This window comes from Aythya ferina (genome assembly GCF_964211825.1).
Source record: "Aythya ferina genome assembly, chromosome: 1".
Lineage (NCBI taxonomy): Eukaryota > Metazoa > Chordata > Aves > Anseriformes > Anatidae > Aythya > Aythya ferina.
Genome location: NC_140296.1, coordinates 205,953,271 through 205,970,276, shown reverse-complemented (window position 1 = coordinate 205,970,276; position 17,006 = coordinate 205,953,271). Strand labels below are relative to the sequence as shown.

Here is a 17,006-nt window from a genome sequence, read left to right as displayed (position 1 = left end):
TCCCCCGCGCGCTTTCGTTCCGCCGCTTTTTCGTTCCGCCTCCCTTTCGTTCCGCCTCCCTCCCCGCTCGCTCGCTCGGCCCTCGATTGGTTCTGCCTGCCTGCCCGCGCCCACACTCCGCCCTGCCTCCCTCTCGCCCTGCCCGCCTTCCCCCGCCTCGCAAGAAGGCCTCGCCTCATTGGCTCCTCCCCTAGAAGCCGCCCGCGGATTGGGCGGCGCGGGGGTGGGAGGGAAGCCGCGGCCTGGTAGGCGGCCGGGAAGGGGACTGGGGGCCATGGCGGCGGCGGCAGGAGGAGGAGGAGGAAGAAGAGGAGAAGACGAAGAAGAAGAAGAAAAAGGAGGCGGCCGGGAACCGAAAGGGGCAGCGGGGGGGGAGCTCCTCAACCGCTTCGTGCAGCTCCCGGGCAGGCCGCAGCCGGCGGGTGAGCGGGGGCCGGGCCCTGAGGGGGCTGAAGGAGGCCGCGCCCCTCCCCCCCCCCCCCCCTCAGGGATCACCTCAGGGGGGTTTTGGGGTCCTTGAGGGGGATTTGGGGTCCTGGGGGGGTTGGGGTCGAGGTTTGGGGCCGTTTGGAGCCGTCCCGGGGGGTTTTGGGGTTGTTGGGGCTGGGGGTGGCGTTAACCCGGCCTGATCCCCTTGGGGGGGTTTCTCTGCCGCCCCTTTTGCCCTCTTTTGTCCCCTTTTTCCCCCCTAATTACTCCCCCTTGTCCATTTTCCTCCCCTTTTCCTCTTCTCCTAATCCTAATCCTAATCCGGGGCAGGGGTGCCCCCATCCCACATATTTGGGATTTGAGGCACTCTGGGGTCAACCCCCAGCCCCCCAGGAGTGGCAATCTTGCCCATTCCGTCCGTCCTGCGATCCTAAGAGGGATTTGGGACACCCCAGGGTCACCCCCCAATCCCACAGGAGGAGTTATCACCCCCATTTTATCAATCCCATGAAATTGAGAGGGATTTGGGGTGCCCAAGGGTTACCCCCTAATCCTACAGGAGGGGCGATTGCCCCCATCCTGTCCATCCTGTGAGCCTCAGAGGGATTTGGGCACCCCCGGGTCACCCCGCAATCCCACAGGAGGGGTGATCTCCCTCATTTTATCAATTCTGTGATCCTGAGAGGGATTTGGGGCACCCCAGGGTCACCCCACAATCCCCCAGGAGCAGTGATTGCCCCCATCCTGTCCATCCTGTGAGCCTGGGAGGGATTTGGGGCATGCCAGGGTCACCCCACAATCCTACAGGAGGGGTGATCGCCCCCACTTTATCAATAGTGGGGTCTTGAGGGGGATTTGGGTCACCCCACAATCCTACAGGAGGAGTGATCGCCCCCATTTTATCAATCCTGCGATCCTAAGAAGGATTTGGGGCACGCTGGGGTCACCCCACAATCCCCCAGGAGCAGTGATCGCCCCCATCCCGTCCATCCTGCAAGCCTGGGAGGGATTTGGGGTGCCCCAGGGTCACCCCACAATCCCACAGGAGGGGTGATCACCCCCATTTTATCAATCCTTTGAAACTGAGAGGGATTTGGGGTGCCCCAGGGTTACCCCCTAATCCTACAGGAGGGGTGATTGGCCCCATCCTGTGATCCTGAGAGGGATTTGGGTCACCCCACAATCCCACAGGAGGGGTGATCACCCCCATTTTATCAACCCTGCAATCCTAAGAAGGATTTGGGGCGCCCCGTGCTCCTGTGATGCGTCTCCCAGCTGCTTTGGTGTTCCCCTCCTCGTGCCCACAGCAGCCCTCACACCCCAGGAGCACAGATTTTGGGGTGCTGCCACAACCTGAGGGGTTCCCAGCCTTTTTTACCCCATCCCCACCTCACAGATCCCTTTCATGGGGGTTTAAAGTGCCCCCAAAACAGCAGCCAGCAGCTCCTGGACCGGTGTTTGCACCCCGGTGAGTCCTCAAGAGCCCTTTAGCTCCCATTTTTTGGGTTATCTCCTCGCTAAAATGGTGCAGGTTAAACACCAGAGCATCCTTTTTTATGTAGGCGCCGCTCTCCTCGCGTTCTCCCTCTCTTCTTTCTTCCCCAGCCACCAAAAATGCGTTCAAAAATACATTTTTTCCCCTTTTTTATACCCTCAAGAAGTTAAATCGCGCAGGGAAACGGTGGAGAGAGGTGAGGGGAGGGCTCGCAGCAGCCAGCGAAGGGAAAAAAAAGAAGCAATTTGCGTGTGGTTTTGCTGCCTGGAGGTATCTGGAAACCAAAAGCAGCTAAAATTGCCCCTTGGAGGTGGAAAAGGAAGGAGCTGCTCTCAGGTGGGTGTAAGTTTTAGAAAGATCCCGAGTTTCCAGCAGAGGTGGGGCGGGTTTTGGTCTCCTCAGAGGAAATCCTCCCGTCCACGCTGAAAACAGAGCTGTGGCAGCAACATTTGAGTGTTTTCCTCATGCTTTTGGGGGTTAATTGGGCAAAAATGATCCGGAGACCTGAATATCTCCCTTCCTCTCCCTTCCTCTGGGTTTAGGCTCTTCTCCTGAGCTAGAATTTTCCCAGCTGAGCAGTCACAATAAGGTTAGAGGGATTTTTTGGGGCAGAAAGTGTCACATTTTCTGCTACATCTTTAAAAAAAAACACACCAGGAAAAAAAAAACGAGTGTCCTGTACCCGTTTGTGTCTTGGGCTGGTTTCCGAGCAGCGTGGGGGGGATACCTTCATTCCCCAGAGCCCCTTTCTTTATTTTCCTCTTTACAACAAGAAAAAAAAAAGGGAAGAGAGCTGCCCGAGGCACGCCCATGATCTGTAACGTTCAATTTTACGGGTCAAAAGTTTTTTTTTCTGGTTTCTCAGCCGGCCCCGTTCCCTCCCAGGACCCGTCCTGAGCGCCGCGTGGAGGAGCTGTTCCCTTCTGCTCCCTTCCCAGCGAGCAGAGTGTTGAAAAAGTCTTCGTAAAACCTTGAGAATTGGTAAAAGGGGATGTTTACAGAAACATTTAACCCTTTTCTGCTGTGCTCTGGGGAGGTGGCGACCAAAAACGTGCAAAGTGAGGAAATACAGGCGGTGCCTCCTGCTTCCACGAAGCTTAGGCAAAACACCGAGGCTTAAAGGATCTCATCTGAGGAGCCAGAGGTTCCCTGAGGGTGTAAAAGCCCTGTCCAGGACCTAATTAATTTGTGTTAACGAGCTTTGTTCCAGGTGGGCTGCAGGAGGAGGAGAGAAGGCCTCGGTTCCTTGAGCTCGGGCTTCAAATCGCACTTCGAGTCGCATCCAACGGAGAGGATTTGCAGCTGGACGTGCAGGTGGCTTCACCAGGACACACAGCAGTGAGCAGCCGCCCTCTGGCTCCAGGAGGATCCTCTCTGGGTGCTGATATTTAAGGAGAAGGGGAACTCGAGGACGTGGGGGAACACTTCTGCTCGGAGGAGAAGGTTTAGGAGGGGCGATGCTGGCGCCTGGAACCCCTGGGTGCCTGCCACAAGCTTACGGCTGCCCTGCATCAGCTCAGTAAAATGTTTGAATCGAGCTTTGTTATCAGTAAAGATCTGGGAGCCCTTTTTTTCCGAATTTTCAGGGGCTCGCAGCGTTTACAGAGCTTTGAGGCTGGATGTATTCATTTAAAAAAAAAAAACAAAACAAAGGATGTTTTTAAACGCGCGTTTGCGATGTTGGAGTCGCTCCTCAAGCGCATCTGGGCTGGAAACGAAGCACAGCAGCAGCTCGTCCTTGAGATTTTGGAAACGTTGGCAACTTTTACTGGATCAGGTTCTTTTCTGGAGGTTGGGAGCCGGGCGTTGTGCCTGAATCCACCTCGAATTTCACCTCCACGTGGAAGCCCTGATCGCCGAGACGGGCCATGCTCTTTAATTCTGCTCATCCCTGCGAGGTGCCAGATAACTGCGCGTGCTCTGCGTGTCGCTGGGCGTCCGTGATGATGAGTGAAGCCTTCAAAATGTGCCTTTAATTATTTCATTGACTGCAGATTCTGAAAGGAGCAGGCAGTTCTCTGACTTCTGTCATCTTTAATCTGTGTGCTTGCCTTTTTATGACCAGCAGTGCCTTCAAACGGCCAAAGGGAGCAGGAAGAAAGAAAAGGAGCAGGAGGAGAAGGAGCAGGAGGAGAAGCTGCTTGAAACCAGCCGGTGCTACATAACAAACCAAATCACAAATGATTTAGGGGTGTAAGGAGCTTTCTGTGTTTCAGTGGCTCGGGATGCAGCAAGCAGCGTGTCAGAGCTTTAAGCTCACTCTCCAGCTTCAGGTGGGTCTCCAGCGATTCTTTGGGACCAACAACAGAGGCAAAACATCAAACTGAGCACCTGCAACTGGACTCTGTCCCCCTGGCCGTGCAAAAGGATGGTTTTTGGCTCCTTAGCAAGCACCAGCACGCGGCAGAGTTTAGAAACGAGGCCTTGTGGTCGTGGGAAGGAGCCCTGGCTGCGGATTCTGGTGGCTGTGGTGGTGAAAGAGCGTGGCCTGTGCCCGTTTCCAGAGTCCTGCCTCTTAAACTCGAGGCAGGCAGGTTCACTTCGCGTGTCTTTGCCCCCAAAAAGCCCAGGAATCGTTTTTCTCCTGCAGGTCACTGAGGAAAACAGCCCAGCATCGCCTTGCTGGGAAGCAGCAGCGAGGCTTTGTGGCAATTACAGAAAACTCCTTTCAAAAGTAAAAGTAAACTCCGCAGAAGCCGATGGCGGAGGCAGACCTCGCTCTGCCAAGAGCTCGTTACCACTAATTAACAGATTAATTTCTGTTTTTCTGGCAGCTTGGGCACGAGAAGGACAGGGATAGTTTCATACAGGCTCTCAAAACAACTCAGTATTCAACTCTTTCACTGTTTATTTATATATTCTGATAAATGAATTTGCCTAATTACACCTTTTCTCGTCATTAAAAATAAAACAAAAGTGATCTGGCTGGCACAGCAGCTGTTCCCCCCTCGATTAACCCAGCCGGTGAGGTGCTGCCCACCTTCCTTTTCCTGCAGCCATCAGAGGGAGGAGAATCGGGTGGAAAACCAATCGTTCCCTGCACCCTGTCTCGGTGCTGCTCTTTGAAGAGCCTCTCACCTCTTGCTGCACTGACTCACCCCCTACTTCCCCGTTTAATTCTCCTCCCGTCCAACTTTGTGGAGCTGTTGATGCAGTGGCGTGGTTCTAGGCGAGCCGACAGCTGCTGTGTAGCCTCAAGGAATCTGATTTCTTAAAACCGAGTGTTTTTTCCAGATTTTTCGTAGATTTCTGGAGCTCACAGGTGGAATTTAATAAATTTTGAAGCTTGTGTTGGTGAAAATAGGAACAATATTCCCGTCAGGATGCAATTCAGCTTTAAAACTCGAGCGTCCTCCTCCCTGTAAGAGGGACAATTTGCCCAGGAGCCGTTTTGGATGCCATTCAGGACCCTTAAACCTTCCTCCTTTAATTCAAAGGGTTTCTTTATTCTCACTGACCCCTCTGTTCTCTCATCTTCTCCCCAGATTTGTGCTGCCTTCAGAGCTCTCTGAGAGGTAGGGAACAAATTTCTCCTGCTGGGCTGTGCCACGTCAGGAAGGCTGGCAGCAGGTGCTCACCCCTCCTTTTCCCTTGCTCTCCTTTTATTTTATTACTGAGAGGCGTGCAATTAGGAGGCAGCCCTAATGAAGTTCACCTGGGCCGTGCGAGCAGCTCCCTCTGAAGTCCCTCAGTGCATCCCTTGAGCGTTGACTCCAGCAGGGTGTCGACAGGTCAGCGTGTGAGTCATTAAATTGAGCATAATTAAGTGGAAACAGATCTCCTCGCTGGAGGTCCAGGCCGTAGAAGCTCATCTGCTGAAGAAACTCAGCTTAATTAGCTCCTAAATACACCCAACTTGGGCGATTCCTTTCTTTAGAAGGCAGAAGTGGAGAAATCTTGGTTTAAAACTCTCTTCTAAAGTGAATTAAGGCCACTGCGATTCTGGATGCAAGAGTTCAGTTGTCAAATTTAACTCAGTTTAACGTTTTACTGCTTAATTCGTGGATTAATACACGAATGTGTCCACACAGGTGTCTTGGAAGATGTTTCTGATGATTTTTCCCCCATTGTAGGGGCAGATTTGTGCTCCGTGGGCCTCCGGGAGCAGGAGGAACCAGCATTTTTCTCAAGGCAGGAGATGGATTTCTCTATAAATGGGGAGAGGTGAGGGCTGCCGGGCTGCGAACGCGCTTGGGGTGCTCTCACCTCGCTGTGCCAGGGACCTGCAGGCACCAAGCACTGAGCCCTTCGTGTCCAGCCTTAACTTCATGGCAAGGCCGGGTGTCTTCCCTGGTCATTGTGACAAAAATGCCTCCTTGGTTTTGTTTATTAATTAATTTTCTTCAAATTGAGCCCTTTAATGTGCTCGCCTTGTACAAAAGTCAGCCTTATGCCCCTCTTCCCTCTGGAAAATTCCCCCTGTGGGTGTTTTAACAGGAAAACAGGATCCACAGTGAAAGTAAAAGAAATTGGGTCTCCTTTTGGCTGCAGACATCCAGGATGAGAAGAATTGCCCTCTGGAAATGCTGCCTGCAGGAGGCTGGCCGATTGCCTTCCCCATAAATACCTTTATTATTCCCAGAAGAGTCCCCTTTTCTGGTAGTCCCAGGTTTTAAACCACAGCTCCAGGAGGGACGGATGGTTGTTGCCCATTTATTTCACCTTTTCTCTAGGAAAGATGCTTGCTGCTTCCTTTCTTATCGCTCCGTGCATCCAATTCACTGCTGTAAATGTAACAGGCCCTAAGAAGAAACACCATGGGTCCTAACTAGACATTTCCCCGGGTCCTGTTCCCTCTTAAAATCCCATAAAAGAGCTGTGAGAGCAGGGGGGTGCTGCAGATCGCGGGTTGCTGGCCGTGGGCATCTGCTTTTGACTTATTTTTATTTTTTTTGGTCTTTATTGGCAGCTAAACTGAAGTCTGTGGTGAGCAGAGTGATTGAATTTTAGGAGAACGTTACGTCTCGTCCTTCTCAAGGGGAAGCTGAGAGGTAGTCTCCCCAAAGCAGCTTTATATTGCCTAGAAAAATGCAAATTTTGGAACCTTGCTGGTCTCCACCCGTCTCCTAACCAGCTCCTTTTTTCGGGGACCCGACCGTTCTCTGTTCTTTCCTCTTTCTCCTCTGTTTTTGTGGCCCCGTGTCGCATTGGAGGAAAACCCCTGGCTCTGTGCTAGCCTCTTACAAGCACTGAATCAGAACAAGCTTGGAATTTTGGTTGCTTATCAGTGAGAAATTCAGTTGCCCAAGATGATTGCTGTTGAGTTTTCCTGGACTGACTGCCGTGCATGTACCAGATCTTTTTGCCTCTTGTGGTTGAGGCCTGAGCTTGAGCTCCCTGTAGGCATTTCGGAGCCATTTCCTAAACAAATCAGCCACGCAGAATGCCAGAAAGGGGAATTTGTGAACAAATAATAACTACAAATATCTCGAGGGTGACTTTTGTGGTAGGATAGACATCCGAAAGGCTTCTCCTGCCCTGAGCTGCGGGCCCACTGCGGACCACCGTGGTCCTGACCCTCAGCCACGAGCCTGGCCGCAGACATCCCCCTAAATTTTTTCTGCCTTCTCTTTGCTCTCCAGGTCACAGATCTCCCCCGGCAAGGAGCGGCCATCGGTGCGTGGCCGACAACGCCAACCTCTACGTGTTTGGAGGCTACAACCCTGATTACGACGAGTCTGGTGGGCCGGAGAATGAGGACTACCCGCTCTTCAGGGAGCTCTGGCGCTACAACTTTGCCACGGACACCTGGCATCAGATGGGCACGGAAGGCTACATGCCCAGGGAGCTAGCCTCCATGTCACGTACGTATGGAAATGCGGTGCCTAGGCATCGACTCCTGAAGCTGCTTTAACGGGTGGCATGCAAAACCAGGCAAGAACTGGGAGATCTGGGTCTAGTTTCCATTTTTTGTGCACGAAGGCCATGAGTTTGGGTCCTATTTCCATCTCTTGTACATGTAAGCCACGAGTTTGGGTCCTGCTTCCATCTCTTGTACAAGTAAGTCATGAGTTTGGGTCCAGTTTCTATTTCTTACACACATAAGCCATGAGTCTGGGTCCTGTTTCCATCTCTTGTACACGTAAGCCACAAGTTTGGGTCCTGTTTCCATCTCTTGTCCACGTAGACCATGAATTTGGGTTGTTTTTTTTTGTTTTTCTTCCTCTTCTCCAGGGCTGAGGCCAAGAGGAAGAAAAAAACCTCAACGGCAGGAGGGAGTCTTTGGGAATTTAGCTTAACAGCTGTGAGGCCGCTGTGTTTTCGGTGGACAGGTGCTTGATGCAGCCATCTCGGCACCCAAAATAGCTCTCTCTTTGTTCGCTGGTTGTTTTTAAAACCGAGCCCTTGGTTTCCATGGTTTTAGCTTGCGTTCTTTCTCTTTTGGAGCGTTTCAAGGCCGTGAATGTGTGGTGTGAGTTGTAGGGCAGCTGAACGGAGCCCAGTCTCGCAGCAACAAGTCTCTCTGCTCTGTCTTTCCTAGTCGTATTGCACGGCAACAACCTGCTGGTGTTCGGGGGCACCGGGATCCCTTTTGGGGAGAGCAACGGCAACGACGTCCACGTCTGCAACGTCAAATACAAGAGGTGGGCCCTGCTCAGCTGCCGAGGGAAGAAACCCAATCGAATCTACGGCCAGGTAGGAGGCACAGCACGGTGTGTGTGTGCCTGAGTGCACTACGTCGTGTCCTGCAGCAGGGGCCAGAGCTTGAAAACTTATTTTCCTTTGAAATCTCCAAGAATCTTGCAGTTTAAAAACCCCAAATTTAACTAAATGCCAGATGCAGTTGAGTGAAGAGCTACATCTGACACAAGCAGTAGCTGGTGGTTTCTGGAGTTGCTCTGTAGCCTCCTCAGAGCCTTTGAAATCCCAAATATAAATGAAAACAATGCTTAGTAGGGATTTGCATTAAAATAGCAACTTTTCAAACTGTCCGTGGTGTCCTGAATGAGCTTGATGTCCAATACAGCACAAAAACTTAGATCCACTCTCGTAGCAGCTCCTCTCGGCTCATCTGGCTCGCTGCTCAGACGTGTCTCTTCTGTGGTTTTTTGCTTCTCTCTTCCTTTTTTAATCTTTTTGGCACCTTCTGCTGCTTACACAGTATTTCATGCCATTTCTTCTGCCTTTCTGGGAAGTCCTGTTCTGTATCTCCCTGCGTTCTCCACGAAGCTTTGAACATTCTTTCCCTTCCTTCTCCCCTTGGCTTTTAGAGCTCTCCACTCTTGCAATTACAGAGGGTTCAGAGGGATCCTTTTGCTACAGCTGCTGGATTTGTGAGCCAATCCGAATGCCAGCTCCTGATTGTGAGGACCAGGACTGACCTTGCAAAGGGCTCGGTGTACCAGTTGTTGTCTGTAAGGAAGCATCACTGAGGCTTCTGCTAAGAAACCTCTCTGCTGGGTTTTAGAAACTCTTTCCAGGAATGTTAGTGTTGCCATGACACTGCTCTCCCTGATGAAACTGAAGAATTTTCTTACAGAATTCAAGCTCTTGTGCTTTCTTCCCTGCCTCGTGCCCCAGCTTTCTCCTCTCGCCTCTGCTTCCTTTTTCCCTTGGGAGTTTTTTCTTCCTGTTCCTTTTAGGTACTCATTTTGTGACCGTGATGCTACAGAAACCCCACTACATTTTGTGTATTTTCTTCGTTTGCCCTTCGAATACCTTCTGAAGAATTTGTGGGTAGAGCTTTGCAAGCAACGTCTCGCTTCAGGAGGATGGGAATTCTTTTCCAGACGCTGCTGCCACGTGACCTTCCTTCCTAACTGTTTTCTCTCTGTCACCTTGCAGGCCATGGCCATCATCAACGGCTCCTTGTACGTGTTTGGTGGGACGACCGGTTACATCTACAGCACTGACCTGCACAAGCTAGACCTCAACACTAGGGAGTGGATCCAGCTGAAACCAAACAACATGTCCTGCGACATGCCAGAGGAGAGGTGAGGAGCTGTCGCTCTGGGGAGCTTTTAGGCTGGGGAATCTCCACTTTTACTGGGACTGAGAAGCTCAGAGAGCTTGGACGGGCTGCTGAGCGCTTTTAGAGCAGTGTCCGGGACTAGAAGGGGGCTTGGGGCAGCTGGTGAGTGCTGTGGAGGGGCTGAGACTCTTCCTGCGCCCTCTCCCTTGTCTTGTTCTGCAGCAAGGTGCAGAGGAAGGAGATTTGTTAGTGACCTCAGGGTGAGAAGGGAAAGGAGTACTGAGGGCTCTCGTGGTGCTCCAGAAATTGTTGTACTTCAGGTCTGAGCTGCTCTGCTCTCAGAAAACACCTTTCCAGCTTTAGGAGTGCTGCTTGGGTTGCTCATGAAAGCTTCCACATCTGAAAACTGCCAGCCTGAGGGACTGGCACAGCATGGGCAGGCTTGGGATGCCTCCTCAAACCACTCAAATTGGGTAGTGTTTGCAGAAAGCTTTTTTCTTGCTCACTTGCACCAATTCCTTCTGCTGCTCAATGTCCGTCTCTGCGCCTGCAGGTACAGACATGAAATCGCCCATGATGGTCAACGGATTTATATCCTGGGAGGTGGAACTTCCTGGACAGCTTATTCCTTAGATAAGGTAAAATGATCAGAAACCTGCAGGGCTTGCCTCAACAGGAGACTTTCTGCAGTGAAACATAGCCAGTGCAGTCACTTTGTCTGTCTGGAGAGCTGGTTTTAAAAAATAAAAGTAATTACTGGGAGCAGGACTTAGAAATGACAAATCTGTGCTGCCAATTACTACACAGATCTACAGAATAGCTTTGTTTCTGCAGCTCTGTTAACAAAGATTCTTGTTTAAAAACTCTTAGGACTTCTCTCTAAATCCTGTAGTTGTGCCAAAACAGGAAAATGCCAAAGAAATGATTTCCTTGATATTTAATTTGAATATTGATGTGGTGACTCTTTTCTTGTCTTCTCCCTTAATCCTAAGTTTTAATTTCCTTTCTTGTGGTAAACGTTTCTCCCCATTAAAATTTGGGGAGGAAAGAGTGAATTCATCTTGGAACGGTGAGGTGATAAATGAGGAGGCTTTAAATAGTGCTCCATTTCCAAAAAAAGTTGAAACTGTAGAAGTTACCGTGACTTTTCCGCTTCATTCTCTGCATTTTTTTCTCCTTAGGTGCAGTATGAGCTAAACATTTCTAAATACCCCTGAGAAAAGGAGGGTGTGGGCTTTATTGGTCCTTTTTTTTCCTAGAAGCAATATTCTTTTTGTCCAGCTTTAGACAAAATAGCAAAGTTGAGGAGGAAAGCTGGTAGGTTTTGAAGGTGATTTGATACCTGCTTAGTCACCAGCTGCATTAGCTATGTTCATTCTTACACTTGATGAACCAGGGGTGTTATTTATAGTGGCTCCCCGGGTCAGAGTCTAGTTCTGTCACCCTGCAGCTGCGTCATCGTCGTGCTGGCAGAGCCAGGAGGAACTCACGGCTCCTCTTTGTTCCTTCAGATCCACGCGTACAACCTTGAGACCAACACCTGGGAGGAAATTGCCACGAAACCTCATGAAAAAGTCGGTGAGTCTGGAAATGTCACGAGTCATCGTCTTTAAGCCAGAAAGTTGCAAAAATGTGCAAAAATGCTGTTAGGTGGCAGTCTGAAAGCCTTCCTTGAAGCCTTGTTGTAGTCATGACTTAAAAGTGGCTTCAGGACCCTGCTTCTTTATAGTTTTAGCAGTGAGAACTAACCCAGGAGAAGTTTATTTGGCTTCTCTCCCTCCCTGCCCATCTCTGCTCCCTCTGAGGGACCAGGTGCTGGCTTGGTTAGCGGTGAGAGTCTCCCTGAAAAGCCAGAGGGGAGAGCTGGAGGCTGTGGGGAGCGAAATGCTGGAACATCGTTCTTCCCTGGAGAGCAAATAGAGGCCAAACCTCCTGAAACAGCCAGTTGCTAAATTAGAGATGTTAGACCTGTGATTGCAGGGAAGCAGAAGCCCTTATCAATGAAAAAAGGGATTCTCATCCTTGATTATATGTTGAGGTAAAACCACCACTTGTGTCAGCACTTCAAAAGCAGTTAGAGTTGATACCTTTTTCTTTTTTTTTTCTCCCTCTCAGGCTTCCCAGCAGCCCGAAGATGCCATAGCTGTGTTCAGATAAAAAATGGTAAAGCCTGCCTGCTGAAAATTGGTACATCTTGATACAGCCTAGCAGTGACAAACCACGGTCGAGGGAACTGCAGGGCACGCGTATCTTTTCTGGAAGAGGATTTCTTTCCCGTTAACTGCCTTAAACCACCTAATTGATGCTGCTCTTCATATGAGGGAGCTTGATTTTTGCAGGCAAATTCACTTCTGAAATGCACGGTGCTGTCCCTGTCTGGAATTTGGCAGGATTTTGTACAACCTACAGGTTTCCTTTGGACACGTGGCTACCTTAATGTAAAATATCACACATTTTAGCGTGATAACATAACATTTAGCCACGAGTGTCCGTGATACTTTGCAACTTCTTGGTGCTGAGCTTACATGGGGGTTTGAAGGATGCTTCTGTTACAGGTGACTCACCTGTGGGCTTTGCAGTTTGCTGTGAAAGTCAAAGTGGGGCCAAGTCCTGGGAGCTGAGGCTCAGCAGAGCTTTTTGCTCCTCATTTCAATCCTCCAGATGTTCCCGCTGTACAGAACTTGCACAGTGCTCCTGGAAGCACAGCCTAAAGAGGGCCGTGCACGTGCAGTCTACTTCAGTTGTCCCGTTTGGAGCTCTAAAGCAGGGTTTGAACCTCTTCCATAGCCTCACTGTCCCAAAGAATGCATTTTCCCAACCTCGATAAATAATATATAGCTCATAATAGATTGAAGAAGTAGTTAGAGAGATGATCCTTCTTTTTAAAACCCTTTTCTACTATTGAATGCTGGATGTTTAAACGTTCTGAACCACGTAGAAGAGCATTGTAGCAGATTACAATTCTTAGGAGTGCTAAATATGGCAAAAAAAGTAAGGCAGGAGCTGGGGAATGCTTCCAGCCACCTTCAGCAACATCGTGCAGGTCTCGGAGTTGAGAACTTGTGCAAAAAGCCAGGAGCTGAGGACCTGGCCCTGGTGCACAGCAGCCTGAGGCCAGGGCTGTGACCAATCCCTAGGGGTTTACAAACACTGGAATCAGCTTGAAGCTCTGAATTGAGGCAGATTAGGGCTTGCTGCAGCTCCTTAAAGCAGAAATCATCCCAAATTCCTGGAATCATCCCCAATTCCTGCTTCTCAGAGGCACTCATCCCTTCATCTGCCATAGTGGGGCTGGGAAGAGGCCTCAGTGGGGTGGGACTGACCTGGGAGGCGTTGAGAGCTTGTGCTGAGACAACCGAAGTGGTGATCCTAAAACTGTTTAGCAAGGTGCCTCAGCTGCAGCACGTTTTGTGATTCCCGAGGGATGTAAGCACTGCGGGTTTCCTCTCTCCTGCAGATGTGTTCGTTTGCGGGGGCTATAACGGAGAAGTGATTCTGGGAGACGTCTGGAAGCTGAACCTGCAGACTTTCCAGTGGGTCAAGCTGCCAGCTGCCATGCCTGAACCCGTGTATTTCCACTGTGCTGCCGTCACACCGGTAAGTGACTCACTGCTTGCCTGCGTCGCTCAAGTTCAGGGCGTTTGTCCAAGCACCCTGCTGCTTGCGTGGGCTGCAGACGGAGCTGAGCAGCTGTTACCACCTGGCTGCAGCATCTTGAGGGAGGCTGAGAGCTGCTCTGAGGTTACTCCACCGACTACTTCTGTTTGAAGAGCTGTAGCACGGAGTTTCTGAAAGCGGCGATGTGGGATTTTAGCTTTTAAACTGCGTTAGCTCTAGCTCCAGGAAGTAATTCGGTGTGTGGGCATCAATTCCTGTTTGTAAAAGGAAAAAAAAAAAAAAAACACCAAAACACACAAATACTCCCCTGAGTAAATGTTCTTGCCCTGAATTTGGCCTCCAGAGCACAGCTAGGGTTGGAAGATGAGCAGCCTTCTGTGGAAAAGAGAGGAAAGTGCTTTTTGCAGTAACTTGAAGCAGAATGAGGTGTGACTGACATGCAGCATGAAGTGCATTTACCTGTGACTCCAGCCTTCTGTACCTAATCATCACCTCAGGGAAACAAGAGGACGAGATGCTCAGGCTCCTTTTGTTTTAATAGTCATCATCTTGTTTAGAGGTTGTTATAAATGCAGCTTTTTCTGGGAAATCTAGGCTGGATGAACACATTTACCAAGAAAGAGGTAGGTGATGGGAGCAGGACTGCCCTTTCTTTTTCTGTACACTGAAAAAATGCCACTGGGAGCAGGCCAGCAGCCAAGCTTTTCCTGTCTCTCTACCTTTGTGTGATTCCTGGAGCAGGCTGGTGTTGTGCTGCTGAGCCAGCAGAGGGAACAGAGCATCTCTTTGTGTTTTTTTTTTTGACTTTTTAGCTAAATATATTTTCTTAAATGTAAGTATGGTTGTATAATAAGTTATCATCACTTTGCCCCAGTCCTAAAATTGATTCCTTGGGGTAGAATTCACCTAACAAAACACTGCGTAAAGCCCTAAGCTGCTGGATTTGTGCTTCAGGGTGAGAGGAGCATGCCCTCAGCACTGAGATTCCTCCCCTCAGCTATGAAAGGAGCCCAGAGAGAGTGGCTCAGGTGGTGACACCTTCACTGAGGCACATAAAAGAAGTCGAATCCTGATTTTTCTGGTGGTTTTATGCTTCAGCATGGGCCAGCACCTTCTGGTTTGCCATTTCTGCTTGACTGTGCCCCCTCTAATTCACTTCTCACCTCCAGGCCGGCTGTATGTACGTTCACGGCGGGGTGGTCAACATCCACGAAAACAAACGGACTGGCTCCCTCTTCAAAATGTGGCTGGTGGTGCCCAGCCTGCTGGAACTGTCGTGGGAGAAGCTCCTCGGCTACTTCCCTCGCCTAGCAACTCTCTCCAGAGCTCAGCTCTTGCACCTTGGACTGACGCAGGGACTGGTGGAGCGACTAAAATGAGACCAGCTCATGCTTCTGCCCCGTGGCCAAAAAAAGGCCCCTTCCCCTCCCCTATTTATGGATACTGCGGATGGTCTCACTAAAACCACGGAGAGGAAGCTGCTCAACGCCTTACTCAGCAAATACATCGATGCCTTTCTAGAAATTTTTACTTTCAGTTGTCAGAAATCCCACTTTTTAATTTATGGAGCTCCAAATCCCTGCCGTTAATCAAAAAAAAAAAAATACTCTCTGGGACTAATTCATGCCATCCACCCTCATCAGCACCCGCTTGCAAATCTAACAGGGGGGTGGGCTGGGGAAGCTTCATGAATGTCAGCCCTCACGCTTCCATGGGGCACATCCACCTTAGCATTTCCACGAGCTGTACCTACCGGAGGCCACTCACTGCAGAACGACAGCTGCCCTGTTCTTTTTGCTCTGGGTGCCGCCCAGCTGAGCTCTCCCTCTATAAAAAATGAGAACTGCTGCCCTTTGAAGGCTCTGCATGTGTTTTGTGGGCACGTTCCCAGCCTCTTTGAGCTTCGGAAGGGGGCCAGAAGGTTGCATGAGGAGGTGCTGAGCGAGTCTCAGCCCGTGCAGTGGTTCTGGTGCTGTGTGTGTCGAGTCGAAGCGCCTGTGTCTGTGTTCTTGGCCTTTTCATATTGAAAGGGTTGCTTGGAAGACCGGTTAAAAGTTACCATTTACTGGACTGCTGTGTAGTTTACTTGGGGTGCTGGGGGGGAAGATTTTGCTGCAAAGAGGTTGAACGGTACAAGAGGAGGCTGGGGGGAGCCCAAGGAGAGGCTGCAAGAGCTGGGGCTCCCCAACAGCCCTCAGCCCCCAAGGAAGCTGCACAAAGCCAGGGCCACTCTGTGACACTCTGGTTCAGGTTCCCCCAAACCCCCGTCTGGCTTCCAAAATCTGCTCCACAACTTACTTGTGAGTCTTCTGCTTTCCCTCCCACATGCTGGAGCAGTCCCTTGTTCAGTTTTTGTTCTTCTGGGGGTGGGAGATGTTTGTCCTTCCAGGAAGGCAGCATTAAAAAAAAGAGTGAGGGAACATCTCTCATGATATAAGCATTCATCCCTGCCCAAGCAGGAAAAGGGATGTGTGTCTGTCCCTTGTCTTACTCTGCTCCATTTACCGTGCCCTCCTCCTCTGAGCTCCACCTGCTGGCACCAGATTCATGCCAACTCTCTCTTTACAGATCATTTTTAAAGTGCCCCTTTTTTCTTTTTTTTTTTTTTTTTTTTAAAGAAAAAGAAAACCCAAACCAGCTTTTCCCAATCCCTTCTCCTTCTATCAGCTAAGACAAAGGTTCAGTTCCACGGGGTTTTTTAGCAGATTGCATTTCTGTTGAAGTAAACCCTGGCCTTGACTTCACCTCATTAACCCGCCCTGCACCGCCTGCTAGATCCAACACCCATCTTTGGGTGCAGCCACTGGCAGCGTTACCTCATGCCCTGCTGTTAAACCCTTCCCGTTCTTGGCTGTAGATCTGTCCCCACATCTTACTTGCTGTTTTTTTTTCCAGACCCAGCCCAAGAAAGGTTGGGCAGCACAACTCCAAGACGGGCATTTTGTGCTCTCTGAATGTTTTCTCAGCAAGCTGGCAAGATTTGGCCCTGCTCTCCTGCCCTGTCCTCTTCTGCAGCAAGCTTCTGGGACCCTGGTGGTCAAGGTGGTCTTCTCCCCACCTCCAGCTCCCTCTTCTGGCCTGAGCTCCGTGGCTTTCACACCCCAAAACTGGATGCCCGCACTGGATCTCTGTCCTGTAGCCTGTGGGTGAGCTGGGGAGGTTTTAATGGACCAGGCTGATGATACAGCTGCTGGTTTTCTCCCTTCCCTCCCTTAAAGGAGGCTTCCCATCATCACAGAGGATGATTCAAACCACCTCTGCTCAAGCTGACTCCTTAGAGTGACTTCAGCTCCAGCTGACTCCTCGTCCTCTGTGCTCCAGGGGTCTCTGACATGGACCTGAAAGAGGAGGAAGGGGCTCAGCTCCCCTGCTGGAACTAAGGAGAGGAAGTGAGAGCACCCCTGAGGCTGCCTGGGGTGCTCTCAGAGGCTTCCCTCTGCTGCCAGCACCCAGCAGAGCAGCTCAGGGCTTTGTGGGGTCTTTGGGGCCTCCCCACAGTCACTGCTCACCCAGGGGGACACAGGAGAGACACTCAGATGAGACACAGGAGAA

The 17,006-nt window shown here is 50.5% G+C and overlaps 1 protein-coding gene across 1 annotated transcript; it reads left to right on the top strand.

Annotated features, from left to right (window-relative positions):
* The first annotated feature begins 230 nt into the window (after positions 1-230).
* KLHDC10 (kelch domain containing 10) lies at positions 231-15,524 on the top strand. Its single transcript, XM_084504654.1, has 9 exons — positions 231-422; positions 7,507-7,728; positions 8,406-8,560; positions 9,710-9,858; positions 10,390-10,474; positions 11,348-11,414; positions 11,952-11,999; positions 13,294-13,433; positions 14,624-15,524. The coding sequence occupies exons 1-9, from the start codon at positions 275-277 to the stop codon at positions 14,831-14,833; spliced, it is 1,224 nt and encodes a 407-aa protein (XP_084360780.1). The 5' UTR covers positions 231-274; the 3' UTR covers positions 14,834-15,524.
* Positions 15,525-17,006: the final 1,482 nt, after the last annotated feature.